This window comes from Myotis brandtii, unplaced genomic scaffold (assembly GCF_000412655.1).
Source record: "Myotis brandtii unplaced genomic scaffold, ASM41265v1 scaffold23, whole genome shotgun sequence".
In the NCBI taxonomy this organism is placed as follows: Eukaryota; Metazoa; Chordata; class Mammalia; order Chiroptera; family Vespertilionidae; genus Myotis; species Myotis brandtii.
This window is the reverse complement of record NW_005358649.1, coordinates 1,239,123-1,258,065: the sequence shown is the minus strand read 5'-3', so window position 1 is coordinate 1,258,065 and position 18,943 is coordinate 1,239,123. Positions and strand designations below refer to the sequence as shown.

At 37.9% G+C, this 18,943-nt stretch overlaps 1 protein-coding gene across 1 annotated transcript in view; it reads right to left on the bottom strand.

Moving 5' to 3' along the window:
* Positions 1-18,943, bottom strand: part of PREX2 (phosphatidylinositol-3,4,5-trisphosphate-dependent Rac exchange factor 2) — a 247,513-nt gene that overhangs the window by 155,814 nt on the left and 72,756 nt on the right. Inside the window, exons 5-7 of the mRNA XM_014539787.1 lie at positions 7,739-7,810; positions 6,313-6,435; positions 3,345-3,449 (exon numbers count right to left, since the gene is read on the bottom strand). Coding sequence (XP_014395273.1) covers positions 3,345-3,449; positions 6,313-6,435; positions 7,739-7,810 — 300 coding nt within the window. The remainder of the gene's footprint in view (positions 1-3,344; positions 3,450-6,312; positions 6,436-7,738; positions 7,811-18,943) is intronic.

The window sequence follows — 18,943 nt, the reverse complement described above, 5'->3', positions numbered from 1 at the left end:
TTCATATTAGTTACAGTAGCCAATATGTGTTTTGGATCTATGTCTTGAAAATTAATTCACATATATTCTCCTGAGTATTGTCTGAGAAAACAGAACCAGAGATCGAGGAATGAATAAATGGGTGGACGGATGGATGGTAAATAGGTGAATAGATGGAATAAATGGATGGAATGGATGGAATGGTTGGAATGGGTAGGTGGGTTGATGGATGGATGGACTGATGGATGGGTAAACGACAGATACATGGATGTATCCTCTTTATAAAGAGTGGTAGTGTTGTTTTGTAGAACAAGGTTCCATGTATACTCTACCACTGACTAATGATGCAACTGGACTGAGATACGGGACAGTTTCTATTTTTTCCTCACAGCACTAGGAATAGCCAGAGTATCATTATTTGGGGGCCAGTCTCCAAAGCCCCAATTCCCACATTACAACACAAAAAGGGCCAGATGACACATGCACATGTACAACAGGACAAGAGACCCGAGTTTAGGAAATATAGCTCTTTATAAAAGCAGCATGGATGTCTAACCATTGCAGAGGAGGAAGACAATATATCTTTCAGGCTGTTCGTGATGCAAATATTATTTAAAAGATGGGCAGAACAGCCTGGCCGGCATGGCTCAGCGGTTGAAGCATCATTCCATGCAACAAAAGGTTATGAGTTCAATTCCTGGTCAGGGCACATACCTAGGTTGCTGGTTCACTCCCCTGTTGGGGCGCATAACAGGATGACTGACAGATCTCAGAGGGGAAGGTGTGGGGATACTGGGAGAGATTAGCCAAAGAATATATATGCATATATGCATAGCCCATGGACACCGACAACAATGTTGTGAAGGGGGGGTGCAGGAGGAGGGCTAGGTGGAGGAGGGCAAAGAGAGGAAAATGGGGGACATATGGAATAGTGTCAACAACAACAAAAGAAACACAAAGGACCCACAGTGAATTGCCTCCCAAGACAAACTTCTAAATAAACAAAGGATCAAAAAATAACAAAGGAAACTAGATATTTAAAAAAACTGAATGAAAATAAAAACACATGTCAAAATTCATGGAATGCAACTAACACCATATACTAGTAGAAGGCAAAACTCACAGCTTTAAACACCTATATTACAAAAGAAAAAAAAAGTCTTAAAGACTCTCAACAAACTATGAACATAATGGAAATTCCTCAACCTGATAAAGAACGTCTACCAATAAAAAACTACAGGTAACATCATACTTAATGATGAAAAACTGAATGATTCCCCCCAAAGATAAGAAACAAGGCGGAGTGTCCATTCTTACTACTTCTATGCAACACTGTACTGGTTCTGGCCAATGCAAAAGGCAAGGAAAAAAAAAGACATCACATTGAAGAGGAAGAAGTGAAATTCCATTGTCTTATTTGTGAAAGATCCTCCAAAATCTTCTAGAACTAATATATGCATTTAAATCACAGGATACAACACAAGAATATACAAAAGTCAATTAAATTTCTGCATACTAGTACTAGCACTGAATCCAAAAGTTAAATTAAGACAATCCCAATCACGACATCAAAAAGAATAATATACTTAGGAATAAATTTAACAAAATAAGTATAAGACCTGAACACAGATGCCTTAAATATGACAACAAAAGCACGCCATAATGAAAAAAATTTAATGAACTGGACTTCAACAAAATTTAAGACATTTGATTTTCAAAAGACAATTTTTTATAATGAACAGACAAACCACACTGGGAGGAAATATTTGCAAATTATATGACTGATATAGGAACTGTATCCAAAATAAGGTTATAGCTCAATATAAGATAAACATTGCAATTTAAATATAGCAAAATATTTGAGTGAGCATTTCACTAGAGAGAATATATGAATGGCTAATAAACACATGAAATCGTGCTTAATATAATTGGTCATTCGAGAAATACAAATAAAAATCACCTAGCATGGTGATACCATGTGTTGGCAAAGAAACTGCAAGCCTCATACTACTGGTGGATATGGCACAGCCACATTGGTAGTTTCTTAATAAGTTAAACATGCACGTACTATGGCCCAGCAATTCCACTCTTAGTATATACCCAAGAAATGAAAATATATGTCCATAGAAAGACTTGTACGTAAATGTTAAGTTCATAAAAGCATTATGTACGATAGCCCAAACTAAACATTTCCTGACTTTTCTACATTAACAAATGTCTCTCTCTGAAATGGCCTTTCATATGTGGTATCTTTAAGGTCCATCATTATTATAGCCACTCTTGTTGACCCAATGTTCATAACTGGCCATGGATAAACAAAAATGGTATATCCATTCAATATGATCATGAATAATGTCATTCAGCAATAAATATCAGTGGAATACAGATACATACTACAACAAGGATGAACCTCAAAAACATTTTCCTCAGTAAAAGAAGCCTGGCATAAAAAAGTTTACATGGTGTGATTTCATTTATATAAAGCCTGCAGAAAAGGCAAATCCATTGAGACAGAAAGCAAATCAGTGATTACCTGGAGGTGATGACGAGAGTGGAGATGGGCTATAAACAGGCATGAGGGGCTTTGGGGGAAACGACAATGCTCTAAACCCAGATCGTGGGGGTGGCTGTTCCACTCCACAGTCTGCTAAATATCACTGAAGTCTACACTTGCAGCATATTTCTCCCTGGCAATTAAACTGGCCAACTAACTGCCAAAATACGCATTTATTTGTGTTACCCTAAAGAAATTAAATACGCATTTTTGCTCTATGAAAACTGAAGAAGGAAAGTATGTAGAAGAAAGATCAGTCTTTAAATTTCTTTTCTACCACACCCATCGTTTGTTTCCGTCCTGTTACTTCCCTACTTACAGCTCTCTTAGCAGAAGCAAAGGAAACCCCAGGAAGTGAGGGATACAAAAGCAACGTTGAACTTGTATAAATGTCTTCTCTCCCTGGGAACCTGTGGGTTTCACAAGCAATTCAGAATCAACCAGGAGAGGGCATTCTCAGTGTGTCCCCACATACTAGCCTCTCCCAACTCTCACCTCCGGTGTTTATGAAAGGACTCTAGCCTCCTAGACTGGCTATGGCCGTGGTCGGCAAACCGCGGCTCGCGAGCCACATGCGGCTCTTTGGCCCCTTGAGTGTGGCCACGAAGTTTCAATCGCACTGTACGTGTGCGCCCGCACGTGGTATTTTTTGGAAGAGCCACACTCAAGGGGCCGCAGTTTGCCGACTACTGGGCTATGGTAAAAGAGCTGTACCAGGAACAGCTTCTGCACCACACCGATGCTATTCCTCAGCGCTTGGTGGGCCTGCCAACGAAGAGCAGCATATGGTAACACCTAAATATGTACTTACCAAAAGAAATGTTCGGATTGTTCTAATTTTGTTAAGTTCCAGAAGCAATTTTTGTGCCTTCTCATGGTTACTACAATATTCATCATAAATACGAAACTTGTCTTTCTGTGAAATCAAGGAAGAATGAGTTAGAGTCATTTTATTAGCCTTTTGAAATAGTAACCTGTGTGATGTTTATGAGCAAACTTTATGAAGTGTTTACTATGTATTAAAAACTATACCCATATGTATATATAAATACATTTTATTTATTTCCTTTCCCTGATCTATGAAGAATAGCTTTGGAAAGGAGCTAGATATATTAATTACGGTCCAATAGGATATATGCAAAAACAGGTAAATGAACCAAGTGGTAGGAACTTACAGAGAAGGGAGTCCCTAGCTTTGCTGAGAGGATTCATATACAGCTTTAAAAGGGAAGTAACATTAAAGCAAGGTCCAGAGAGATGAGTCCATGATTCCCAGGCAGGGAGAGGAAAGAAAGCATTGTAGGTAGAGGGAAAGCGTACACCAGATCACCCAGGGCTCTAGACACACAGCACCCTTCCTTTCACATTCACTGGGCTGTGTGTTTAAGAGGAACACTGACTAACAGGAGAAATACAGCAGTAAGTGAGTAAGGTCAGGAAGCCACTGCATATGAGAGATCATTTCAGAAAATATGTTAGTATAAAAAAAATAAGAAAATAGTAACTATACTTAAGTTGTCATATTGCAAAGAATTTACAATTTTATGTAGCTCCAAAACACAAAACTAGAACCACTAGGTGGAAATTGCAAGGGAGTGATGGGCAGTGATTGGCAGATTCTGGATTAACACAAAGATTTTCTAATAAGTGGAGCTGTCACTAAAAGTGATCAAGTAAAAACAAGCAACCTTCACTGATACTAGAGACAGGACACTTACAAAAAGAGGAGGGATTTCGCCATCATAGTCTCTAAGCTTTCCTCCATCTGTAAGATTTTATCTAATTGGCTATGATCAGCATCTCTCAAAGCAGCACCAACCAAAGAGAAAGACAGAAAATGTATAGATCAAATATTAAAACAGAAGGGTGTCCCCCTGGTCAGTGTGGCTCAGTTGCTTGGGCATCAATCATCCCATGCACCAAAAGCCAGTTCAATTCCCGGTCAGGCACATGCCTGGGTTCTGAGCCCAATGCCCTGGTGGGGGATGTGCGGGAGACAGCTGATTGATGATTCGCTCTCACATCGGTATTTCTCTCTCTCTCTCTCTCTCTCTCTCTCTCTCTCTCTCTCTCCCTTTTCTCTTCCTCTCTCTCTAAAAGTCAATAAAAATATTCTTAAATATAAAAAAAGAAGTGTGTCCCCTGAAATTGTAAAGACATGCAATTAGAAAGAAACATGGAGTGTTATTTTATATGGCCAGTGGGAAATGTATTGAATTACTTATTTCAAGAGATGGTTCATGTATCCTTATTATATTTAAGATCATCTTTCTTGAAATATTAATGTTTATTGCATGTAACATTAGTATATTTAAAATCATTTTTCTTGAAATAAAAGAATTAAAATTAAAAAAAGAGAGAGAGATGGTTATGAACCAGAATAAAACAAACTTGAGAAATAGTTCAGCTGAATGCATGGATGACAGGCTGATCGTGTGTTACAGAGGAAATAAGCGTCAGGGTGGAAGACTCCCAGGTACAGCCCTGAACTGAGACAGCAGCCCCTCAGGCTGGCAGAAGACTAGGATTCTCTCAGGAAAGGGAACCGGCTGGGTTAAGTGGACACAAACATGCCTGGCTTCCAGCCATTCGTCTTCCTCCACCCAAGGAGATTCTCCCATTAATATAATTATCTTTATAAAATAGTTTCTTATTATAAAAGTAACATATACAGAGCCTGCTCACTAGCATATAGAAGGACAGAATTAGAAACTACATATAGGACAGGGGGACAGGGGACGAAATACATGGTGATGGAAGCTGATTTGACTTTGGATGGTGGGCACACAAATGCAATATACAGATCATGTATCATAGAAATGTACACTTGAAACCTATAGGACCCTGCTAACCAGTGTCACCTCAATAAATTTAATAAAAAGTATGTGATGAGTAAAAGAAACAAAAAAAAGAAACTACATAGTTACCTTCATAAAAGACGAAATAGAAATTTAAAATAAACAAAAATTGATTTTGATGACAAAATACTCTTACCCATTTTCAATAAAACGTTATTTGTTCAGCATTTTGATAAATATGGATTCAAATTAGTATTCTGAATATTAGCATCAGTGGAATGGTATAACAAGCACATTTTTTAGATAAATGCTGTTTAGTTCTGCAAACAATTTTCACTATACAGGAGGCTTTTCACTTTGCAAATTGTTTGCATATGTTATTTCAGCTATTGTGCCCAAAGAGATAAAAATGATCACACAAGCATGAGGTACAATCTGAAAAAGTGGAGTTCGGGCTTGTTCTTCTGCTCTGCTCAGGACCCCTCCTGAGAAGCCATCCTTGAGAAAAATCCAGGCACAGACATCCATGTACCTAGAGTGGCCGGGTTTGTTCACCTCCAGGTTTGTCACCAGGGGATTAACAAGGGGACATTCTGACTGATCAAAGGCTCCGCACGCCATTATAAGAGGAAGGCTTTTCTGCTCCAAAGAGAAATGCTCCATGTTTGAAAGAAACATAAAAATCCATTCATTATGAACAGCCTGAAAATTCATTAGAATTCAAAGCTACAGAGGATGCGAAGAACTAACTTGTTGGGAAAATGAAAAGGCTGTTTATTCTTCACTGAATAAAATGGATGATGTGGGGCCCTCTCCTCTTTTCTGGCCTCAACCGGGAGATTTCATTGGCCTTAAAAGACCCTAAACTTTTGGTGTCAGATTTTACTTCTAATGCTGCATTCCCACATCCTACCAGGCCAAAAGCTAAACCTCAAAATGTAGGGGATAAGAGCTTTTAAAATAAACAGAAATGTATCCTACAAAATGAAGAAAGCAGGTTCCCACTTCTTGCTGAGCGTTAGGTTCAGGATGTAGGCATTCTTCCACCACTTTTAAGAATTCCTTATGTACCGCAAGGATGTCTTCAATGTTTGAGAACAGAATCTGAAAATAAACGTGTAAGTAAGTACAATGGTAAAGCAAGTTTAAAAAAAAAGAAGTCCACGCGAGCATAGCGTTCTCTTCCAGGCTGAAAACTTCAGTGGAGTGCTATCTGTCCCACATCCATTCCTTCCTCCCACCCAGCGGGCAGAGGACCAATTTTGTCTGGATGTCCTCTCTCCTCCCACACAGCTTTGGGAACCAGAAACCTATTCCTGGCTCTCCGGAAAAGTGTGAGTGGACTGAATCCCAGCATGGTGGTCCCACCCCCATTAACAAGAATTGGCTGTGGGTAAAACAGTGCCGGCAGGTTGGCTGGCAGGCTTTTCGATCCTAAGAGGGGTACGCCGGAAAGGTACTTTGTCTGGATAGCTACAGGGTCATTTTGCAGCTGTGGAAGGAGCAGTCCAGGGCAGAGCTGATAACCTGGATGGCAGAGGGAAGAGCTAAAGAGAACCTGGCAATTTCATTAACCTCCTGAGTCACGAGTCCTGAACATTCTCTTCTGTCTGAAGTGCCCAATCTGAGAGCCAAAGTATTGTCCAGTCAATTTGAGTAATAGCAGTTATTTGCAACCAAAAGCATGCAAAGTAATATACTCCCCCGGTAGGAGAATTTGAAAGTTAGTGTTTAACTTATGGGGAAATAGGATAAGGAGAGCCAATAAATCCTGGGAAATATTTTATTTTCAGTAAAGTACAACAGCCAGTTAGCATCAAAAGGAAAAATCAATGATGATTTATACAACTTAAATGAGTAATAATGACTACAGCACAATTCATTTTCATTTACCATCCCTTTGTGTTCCCCAAAGCTCTGCAAAAATCATCCTTCCATACAGTTTAAAAGGAAATGTTTATACATTTGTCTGAGTTGCAGATACTATTCGGAGTTTCCTTTCTGCACCAATGGACCATCCAGATCACTTGTTCTTTAGTGATCAGAGATGGGAGCTGCATCTGCCCACATCCTATCTTCCTGAGCCACCTCTAGCAATTGCCTTCCACAGAGCTCAGCTCCCTCCCTCTCACAGACACTCGGGTTCTTGGTCTGGGTTTATTTTTCTTTGTCTTTTCGAACGTGTCTCAAGGCTCAGGCAAAAACAATATCTCTCTGTCTCCGTCTCCATCCTCTTAATCACCATTTCTTTTCCCAACGTCTGGCTTTCCTTTTCTAATGATGACCCACACAAGTAAATGGCACAAGAACGTATACTGGGACTGAAGGCAGGTTAAAGAGTCCTGAAGAAACATCCCCCAGGTGAAATTTCATTTGTTTGGAGTGAGGGCCCACTGTCCCTCCTCACCTTCACTGTTTCCTCTGTGACATTTTTGTCAACTTTTGATGCTGCACACTGGTTCATTCGCTGTAAGAATGCCTGCGTGGAACAAGAAAAGATATAAAGGTAACATTAGGTTAATAAAATAACTGTGTTGATACACTTAATGTGTGTTTTACAAGAAACCAAAGCTTACAGATCCAATCATTGTTGAGTATAGTTTTATCATAAAAGGGGGACTCTTTGTGCATTGCTGTTCCTATAATAAGAATTATATTTCCTTTATAGTTTGGGGTCAAGGCCACATAAATGTGAATTAAATTTATCCACTGGAGTCTCCAAGTTCTGTGGTAAATACTTAAGAGTCAGATGTTTCCTAAACTTCTAAGTCTTATGAAGCACAAAAGACCAAAGTCTAATAAAAAAAAAAGGGGGGAGGATTTCTAATGAAAAACAAAAAGGCCAGAAATTCTGAATTAACCCCTTTAGGACACAGAGAGACTGAGAGAGGGAGGGAGAGAAAGTGACTCTTCAGGAAGAATTAGAAAGATGCCCCCTTTTTATCCCTCCCCCAAGTTTTAGGAAGCCAGAATGTGTATTTCTGGGATCAGCTCAGGGATCTGCAGAGCCCTATAGTAGACAAATAATTTCATTAGCATTTTCAATAACTGGGACTATTCATGATGATCATTAAGCTTTAATCCATAGATAAATAAGCTATTATTTTTACAAAGGGAAAAAAAGAGTAGCATGAGTTACTTATATTGAGCCTCAAAAGAGAAAGTTTAGAAGGAAAAGGAGAAGAGACTTTCCATCAAGCAAAGTTAATTTGTGTCCCCAAGACATTGTCCAGTAACTATCTAATGCCCAGGTGAGGCCATTCTTTCCCTTGTCTGTCTTAGGACTCTACCCACCACCTGCCAAGTCAGGGTATAACTGGGGCACCGACTCCCAGGGCACAGAGAAGCTCTAGGGACTCTCTGGACACTGTAGCAAACAAAGTAAGGTAAGAATCCCGTTTGGGGCATACGAATTATTTAGAAGATTAACAAAACCCAGATGTGGCCACAACGTTCCAAAATTACCACCTCAAGACATTGCTAGTAAGAGTATAAAATGGCAGGACATTTCTGAGGACAATTTGACAACGTATCTCAAGTTTTAAATGGGCGTTCCCTTTAACTCAGCAAATGTAACTCTAGAAATTTATCCTAAGAAAATATTCAGACAAGAGGTTTCGGTGTGTTCATTACAAAAGTGGACACATTGGAAATAACGTAAATGGCCATCAATAAGGGAATCATTTAATATATTTCTAAACATTCACATTTTAAAATACACTGCAAAAGTATAATCATAAATGGAATGTTATAAAATTATATACTCAAATGCGTGTGTAAAACAGTTGTCTCTAAGATACCATTTGGTGAAAAGATTTACAAAGTGGTATACTTGATATGTACACACATATGTGTACGCACATACATATATACATACAAGTATATATATATACATTGTGCAATGTCAGTATACTTGCATCGTGAGAAAAAAAATACGTAATATATACCAAAATGCAAACAGTGGTTACCTCCAGATAGTAGGAGAGCAACCTTTGTACATTTCCTTATTTTCAGAATATTTAACTATTAGAATGTTATAACTTCTATGAAAAGAAAAACAAAACTATTTGAAAGAAACAAAAGAAATGAGCACAAGCTCTTACTCCTAACATTCATTTTAGCACCATCTTTATTCCCGATTTAACCAATTCATACTTCGTATTCATAACTACAAAGACATATCAGTACAGTACTAATAGCTTCAATAGAATAAAATAATTCATCTGAATTAAATAAAATGAAAAAGAACATAGTAGATGTTGCCTTAAATTTTTTATTTACAAAACATGATACAGCCCAGCCAGCATGGCTCATGGTTGAGCGTCAATCTATGAACAGGAGGTCACGGTTCAATTCCCAGTCAGGGCACATGCCCAGGTTGCAGGCTCAATCCCTAGTGTGGGGCATTCAGGAGGCAACCGATCAATTATTCTCTCTCATCACTGATGTTTCTATCTCTCTCTCCCTCTCTCTTCCTCTCCGAAAACAATAAAACATCATTTTTTAAAAATGACACAATTTTTGAACTGTTTTCTAAATTTTCATTTAATTGGTAACGAAAACACAGGTTTTGAATTTTCTGACTCTAAGTGTCCATTTAATTAGTATTACTCTGTTTAATTTTAGTTTTGTTTTTCTGGAATATTTTTCCACATCCTCATACCAAAAATGCTCTTTAGACCTTTCCATTTAGTCTTAAAATAACATGGGTGGTTTAGTTGCCTTGTTTACATTTCAATATTGACCACACAGTAAACAGGTAACCTCTCAGGCAAGCAACGCTTAAACTTCAAGTCTAGACTTATAAAACTTTTCCTCATAAATTGAACTCAGTCACATCCTGAAACTAATAAATTAAAGTAAAGAGATAGTCAAAATAATTCAAAATATGAGTGAGAAGGGGAAATACTAACTAATAAAGTAAACTATATCTTTATCTGACTTTTTATCTTCTTATCCTCCGTGACAATATGGAACTTTCTGCTTAACTGTATACGACAGAAAACCTGGAACTTATTAGCATTTCTGACCAAGCGTTTATTTTTCCCAAGAGCCCCATTTTACACAACTGTGCAGGCAGATTTTTGATAGTTGGTTGAGCGTTCAAACTTATAAAAAACTGGTTGACATTTTTTCACAAAATGTGTAAATCTTCCTTCTTGAAAATAGAGATAAATAATGTGTGTTCAGAATCATCCCTTAAAAACAAGTATCTATAAAGTCCTTTCAGACTTTGGTGACTGGGCACTCAATCTTTGTCATATCAATCAAGAAAGCATTAATACCCTAGTCACAAAACCCTGGGAGGGAGTGGATACGCTGTTTATCTCTGCATTCAGTCACTCTCACTGGTCCAGAATTTCATTAGAATTAGATCATCTTCATTTTGATACAAACATATTGGAAATAAGTACTGGCAAATAGCTCCTCATGCCAGTGGTTCTCAAACCTTTTATTGTGTTTTACGACGTGGAAAGTTTCTTCCAAATACAGATTCCCTGGCCTATCCCCAGAAGGTCTGATTCAGCAGATGGGTTCAGGACCCAGAAAGCAAGCTCCGTAGGTGCACATAAATCTGCATCCTGATGCAGCTGGTCTACAGACCACATGTTGGTGACCATTCCTTTAGGTTCATTCTTCCAAAGTCTGAAAAAAAACAGACTTTGAGAAACAAGTGAATCTGAATTTTAAAAAAAAAGGGGTTCATTTGTTTCACCTTGACTTTCAACTCTGTCGAACTCCCTCTATGTACAACACCCTCTCATTCAGCCACTTGCGATTGCTAACAACCCGCCAGAGGACCCTGCCCCCCAATAATGAAAATCACAACCAACGAGTAAACAGGTCCTAATAATCTCCAAGTCACACTTGGAGGAAGTGAGGCTCGAAGGTGTGCCTCCAGGGGCCTTTCAACGGGCAGGTGTGTCAGCTTGCACTCACTCGCCAGCATTCCCCTAACTTGATTCAGAACTCATCAACTTGCTCCCCATGTTGTTTTCCTCTTATCGTGCATTTGGTAAAATATGTCAAATGCCATGTATGAATTGCTTAAGAAAGCAAAAATGTCACAAATTTGCTACAAAGAAATCAAAAGAAGGAAGAAAGGGACTAAGATACAACAGGGAGATGAACACAATCCCCTGTCGCCTGGTCTGCCCACCTGGGCCACTGACAACTCAAAAGTGAAGTCCATGATGAGTTTTACTCTCAGAGAACACCTGCTAATGTCCTAATTTCAGTATATTCAATGATCTCTCTCATTTTTGTCCTTTCTACTCTTTTTTTTGTCAGGCACACACAGATCTCTCAAAAGTCCCACAGATGTTCATAGTCTAGAGCAGTGGTTCTCAACCTGTGGGTCACAACCCCTTTGGGAGTCGAAAGACCCTTTCACAGGGGTCGCCTAAGACCATCGGAAAACACATATATAATTACATATTGTTTTTGTGATTAATCACTATGCTTTAATTATGTTCAATTTGTAACAATGAAAATACATCCTGCATATCAGATATTTACATTATGATTCATAACAGTAGCAAAATTACAGTTAGGAAGTAGCAACGAAAATAATTTTATGGCTGGGGGTCACCACAACATGAGGAACTGTATTAAAGGGTCTGGGCATTAGGAAGGTTGAGAACCACTGGTCTAGACTTTTAATTCTAGATACCTGGCGCCAATTTGAATTTCCTAATATTGTACAGGCTGTAAACCTTTGTACTCCTATGAATATTCGACATTCAGAATGATGATAGCAACAACTGTCATCTTAAAATGTGGCCAATTTTATAGGGATAGAGAGATAGGTAAATTTTATATATAAAGGTGAAAAGGGAAAAATTTAAGAGGGGCTACACTATTGCAGAAAATTGTATACTCGTTTCATGAAAATAAGTGGGGGGGAAGGGTAAATATTTTCCTTTTACCTCTTGAACTTAAAACAATGTTATCACATCAAAATTCTTTAGAAGTTACGTTATTCTGTTTTGTCTTCCTGAGGGAAAAAACAAAGTCCTCATAAATGAAAAAGACTTGTCATTTGAGTGTGTCTTGAACACCTGCTTGGTAGTGGTATGATTTTATTGCAATGGAGAAGTCTGAAGGAGCAGTAGGTTTGGGGATGAAAGAATTGGAGTATGTTCTGGAAATGCTGAGTTTGAGATGCCTACTGAACACCAATGTGGAGACCTCAAGTAGGGAGTTAACTGTGCCAATCTGAAGTTTTGAGGAGAGAGCGGAACACAAAGACATAAAGCAGGAAATGTTCACAGGCAGAAGGGCCAATGGCCCCACTCCGAAGAATACAGATGGAGAACACAAAAGGCCCCAGGACAGAACCTTGGGGCACTCCAACATGTACATGTCAAGCAGAAGAAAAACCAAAGAAGCCAATAAGGTAGGAGCAAATCCAGAAGAACGTGGTATCATAAACGCCAACAGCAGAGAGTGTTTCCAGAATGAGGGAGTGACCAACTGCTTTAACAGCGCTGAGAAATCAAGCAGTGCACGAAAGACACGTGCACAAACGACACGTGCACAAACGACACGTGGCTTGACAACACAGAGTTCAGTCATTTGATTTTGACCAGAGCAGTTCCCAATGGAATGGGTAGAGGGGAAAACGGAGGATGTGGAAATGGAGCTATTACCACAGAAAATGTTTTTAAAACTTTAAACTTTTGCTGATACAGGGAGCACAGGTATGGAAATGGATTTGGATCAAGGGAATGTTTATTTTTTAAGTTAAGTAATACTATCTCAATCCATCCTGCAAATCACATATTATGCCCTTTAATACAGTGAACCTTTTGTAACCTCTCCAGTTTACTGGATCTCACCCTTGCCTGCACACCTATTGATGCCTAACTTTTTGAGTAGGAATCCTTCCCTAAACATGAAAAAATTGATAGACATGCATATTGTGGTGCTAATATTAATCTGTCAATTTAAATACATATTAACAACAAACTATTAGAGAAAATTCAACAATGTTTATGCTGTGTGCCAGGCACTGTTCTTGGCAGAGGTTCTTAAATGTTTCGGTCTCAGGACTCCTTCATACTCTTAAAAATTATGGAGAACCACAAAGAGCTTTTATTTATGTATATTATATCTATCAATGTTTAATATATTAGAAATTAAAACTAAGAAAATTTTTAATATTTGTTACCCAATTTATTAATGTATAAGTTTATTAAAAATCAATAATAAACCCATTACAAGTTAATGTATATATAACATATTCTTATGAAAAATATTTTCCAAAATAATTAAGTAAGAAGTGTGGTACTGTTTCATATAATTACAACTTTCTTTAATATCTAGGTTAATAGAAAATAGCTAAATTCTCATAGATGCTTCAATTTGTTACGATATGCTATTTGAAAACATATTTCTCATGATAGTTGGGAAAGGGAGAAATGTGTTTATTGCTATAACATTTTCAGATATTTGTGGATATTCTTTAATATAACACCAAAACTAAATAAGTGGTAGTTTCTTAAAAATTAGGCATGATGTGGATTCTTAAACTATATCAGTGAACTTTTCATACTCTGTTCCATTAAAACCCATTGATCTATCTTGCAATTTGAAGGGTTCTTTTATCCATGTGTGATTTTGTAAATTTTTTAACACTGATCAAGAGTTATGCAAATATGTGAAATATTAACACATTTAATTATACATTATCAAAAAACCCACATTCTGTTAGTTAATATCAGTATTCGACTCATGAGGAAAGTCTTTATTAGGACATTGTCAAGCTCACAGTCATAGATATAAATTCCCCAAAACTCTAAATTCACTTACAAGCTTGAATTCCTCATCATCAACAAATATTTTCAGTTGTTTTCCAGCTGAATTCAAGCTCACTTCATTGTCTTTTAAGAAAATATCTGCCAAATACCTCAATGCCCTGAAACTGAAACCACAGTTTGCCTCACAGTTGTTACTTCAAGTAAATATGATGTTCCATAGCAACGCAGACAGGCACACAAATTCTTTCCCTGGAGACAACTGTAATACTTAAATATGCAGAAGTACTTAGGTCTACTTCCCATTTCACCACACAGAATATCAAACAGACTTGTTCAAGAGTCAGGACTTAACAAAATTAATAATTTTTACAGCTTTATCAAGAACATTCTTAAGTGAAACTGGCATCCTCCTACCCCCCTCCACCACCACCACCACCATCATGTGTGGGAGACAGTGAAGTATACAGTGACCACTCGTACAGTCTGGTGCTATGCCTTTATTCACACTAAAGCATCAACAGTTTTACACACCATTGCTTTTGCTCCATCAGTGCAAATGTCAACAGAGAAAACAAGCAAATAAGGTTTTAGTACACCATAAAAATAGTTTTGACCTTTCAAATCTCCTGAAAGGATTTCACAAAACTCCAAATGTCTGCAAACCACACTTTAGGAACTACTGTTTTAGGCATATAGAATATATTAATAAACAAAATGGTCAAAATTCCTTGCTTATGTTCTATTGGGAGGATACATATAATATTCAATAAACAATCATAAACATATTTGGTATATTAGACAGAAGGTGCTGAAACTGAGCAATAAATTTACCATAATAATAAAAAGGAATCTTCACACATTTGAAAACCCATATAATACCTTGCGATAATTCCATGCTCTCCAAGTCCCAGGGCTCAAAATTCGCCACCATAAATCTATACCACTCAATTCTGTTATTTAATTAAACTTGACCTTTCTCTTGTTACATCCATGGAATCACTTCTCACACCAGCCAAAGCTACCCGTTCTCTTTTCCTTCCTCATATGTCTTTCCTTCGCTCTATTACTGTCTTCTATACCCACTCTGTGCATAAGACCAACAGTGGGATGGGACACTATAACCTTCCTCTACAATTCCCAGTCACCTCCAAAAATAAGGACGCAAGTATTCTTCCATTTTATTCTTACTGCCAAGCACTTGGGACTCATTTGACTAGGGAACTGAGAAAAATTAGAAACACAGGGAAATTACCAACCATAGATATGTTTATCTTACAATGATGATCCTGGTCTAGAGTTTCAGAGTCCCTTTACTGACGTCTAGCCCCTCCCTTCCTCCCTCCCTCCCTCTTAGTCATACCTGTTTCCCATTCTGGGCCACTGCCCAGCCACACAGCCTTCCGGCTCCTCCCCAGACATGCGTGCTCACTTCCACATTAGCACCTTTTCACCACCTGCTTCCTCTGCGTGGAACACTGTTTTCTGGCTGCCTCCTGCTGGCCTTCAGTTCTCAGCATATTTGCCACCTCCTGAGAGGTCGCTGATGACCATCCAGCATGGCATGTCCCTTCTCCAACCCCTATCAGGCCTAAGTATCACATTACTCTGCTTGTTTACCCCCCAGCACTGCCCACTCCTCCATGTCCCAGGTTATGTATTTGTCTGTTTACTGGTCTCCCACACTGGGACAGGAGCTCCATGGAGACAGCCTGTCTGGTGTATCCTCAGCACCTACAGCACTGCCTCGCACTTCGTGAGCTCTCAATAAACGTCAGTGGAATGAGTGGAGAATTTTTTTCTTACCTAGGTTTTTGTGTCTAAACACCACCAGACTGTGTAGTATTAATTTCCCTAGTATATTATCTTCCCAAATTTTCCCAAATAGTGTATTATCTTCCCCCAAATCCAAATAGTCAGCAATTTGTATTATAAGGATGTCATATAATCTTTCTCTTTTCTCTCACCCTATACCAGCGTTTCTCAACTTTGACACTACTGACGTTGGGGACCAGATCAAATCTGGCTGAGGGGCCTGTCCTGTACATTCAGGAGACTTAACAGTTCCACCTACTGGATGCCAGCAGCAACCGCTACCCTAGCAGTGACAACCTAAAAACGTCTCGGTACATTGCTACATGCCCAACCCCACCCCCACGGTTTAGCACCTCTAGCATATAAGTCCCAAAATACCTATAGCAAATGCCAAGTAAATTCATGAATTTGAGATGAAAGACTTTTAAATTATTCTCTGGGCTACATTATAAAAATGATTGATTTTCCATGTGTAACTGAGCTTTTGCTCAGTCCATTATCTCTCTATATTGTCTCCTTGTTTCAATAAATGTGTTAGATTATGAATAAAAAGTCAAACACATTTTATGAAAATTATAATTAGGGAGAATTTATGTATAAATGTTCATGTTGTTACAATGAACAACAATTACAAAATACTCTTAGTTTGCACGTCCACTCTCCACGAGATTGTAAGCTCCTTCAGAATATGGGCAGCACCTTTTCACCTTTGGAACAGTTATTAGTTTGTCCCTAAATGGCCATAACAACATTCTGTCGATATTAAATTCCAAAAACTTAAAGAACAATAAATCATTTGCCATGGGCATCTATGACTCTACAAACCACTGAGAAATATATACCACCCTTGGATTACTCAGTTACCTGAAGGGATCCCAGTGACACCTACACAGTACATCGAAGTCCCCTTTGATTGTTGATGTTTTCTTATTATTCAGAACCAAAGGGATTTGGTGTGTCTGAGTTAAGAGCCTTTTAGCATCTGATCAACTCCCCACCGAAATGTGTTTTATTCTTTTTCAGAACAACTATTAAAGAGAATGTCACCATTTAGCTGAGAGCCTTGGGGAAGATGATTTTTCATCAGACCACCCAGATTTTTTAAACTCTTCAATGAAACTTTTCCAGGATTTGATGATAATTAAAACATTATTTAGTGTCTTCTCAGAAGCTTGACAGAACTGTTTTCTTCAGTCTTCAATAGAAAGAATTCATCGTTGTCAGCTTGTGGTCAGTGCACTAACTGAAAGGCACACGATTGTAAAGATGTCTAATAGTTTGGTGGCTGGAAAGTCAATAATGAAACTGGACAGAAGGTGAAAGAGAACTCAGAACCATCCTCAATGGAATTAGAGTCATAAAATTATTAACAGTGAAAGTGAAAATTCAGAAATTTATTGACATGACTGCAATGAAATACTACAATAAGTGCACACTTTTTTGAAGTTGTCTTTTGTTCATTTTTTTGGTTTTGTTGTTATTTGTTAAGTTTTTGTTTAACATTTTTAAATGTGTTTTGCAATTTCAATTCCCACCAAATTCATCTCTCACAGCTCAGACTATAAGAATAAGGATACTGTAGCTGACTTTCTTGGGTAATTTCCATTGGCCTAAGGCAATGAGTTTATCTAAAGCAGAGGTCAAAAGCACTGGAGGTATTTTTAGCATAGCACAGTGTGGTTAAAACATTGATTAACTTGCTACCATTTAAAGAAATGACAGCATTCACATAAAAGTCAATATCTGTAGTTTCTCTTCAAACACTAGGAAAAAATACCAACACAGGACCCACATTTCTGAACGGTAACAATAGGCTGAAGCAAAGAGAGCCAGGTTTCCTCAGTTTGCTACAGTCACCACTATTCCCTATCATCCCTACAAAGCTAAATGCTAATTACTCGTTCTCACACTAATATTATCCTCTTTCACACAGAGTCCATTTTATTCATTTTTGCTACTTAGATATCTCTGTAGCCATTTCAATTTCCAGCCATAACCTTGAGGTTTTGCGTAGGCCCTTTTAGCTCTTACAAATTTTTTTTATACTGATCATCCAGAAGTCTAAGTTTCAAAATGGCATTTGATCTTAATGTGTTTAAGTGAAAAAGTACTCCCAAGATAGAAGAGAGAGAAAAAAATATTAAAGAAACTAAGAAAACTGGTGCCCATTTACTTAAATTCTAGTTTCCCAAGGAATTCAAATTAAGTTAGATGTTAATTCTTGGAAGATAACTCTGGAAGCCATGGATTCAACTAGTTTTCTCAAATACTGAAAGGACTCTATAGCCTTTATTTTAAACTATTAAATATTTATTTTAATAAAGTGACTTTTGACAATAAACTCTTCTTGGCTTATATATTCCAAGTATCACTTGATACATGATGATCTTGTGTTCCTTATATTGTTTAGGATGGTTGACGTCTCTTTCCGGAATGGTCAGGGATATACCAAACTCTAGGGAGAACTGAACTAAATAAAGTAAGATTAAGAAGTGCCCAATGTTAGTCAACTAATGTGAAATCTATCAAAAGTAAGTCCCCCCGCCCCTCAACACACCTAGAAAGAGCTACCCACATATTTATTCAGACATAGGATGTCTCCTAGGGGTAAAGTTCAGCCATGTGATAAGCATGTATGAAGCCCAAGGCTCAGCTTTCTTGCTCATTAATTGGGGTAATAATAATAACAGCTCTCTCACAGAACAGGAAGAGAATTATACATTACAGGGAGGTAATTTTTGTTGGCACTTTGAACAGAGCTAGTGCATAATTAGGATCAAAAAAATGTTATCTGATATTTCTGCTGTTGCTGCTACATCCACAGACATTGTTCTATTATCTCTACTGTGATTACAATTATTGTTAACACTAGAGAGAACTGAACTAAAGTCCAGTTTTGCTCCTCTGTTAACAGTGAATCAATCCAACAGACTCTAACTTCTGAAAAATCCCTTTGTTTCAAAACAAATAATCCAAGACTTTGGGAGGGGGATCTACTATGTTTATTTAAATATATATAAATATATGTGTTATATATG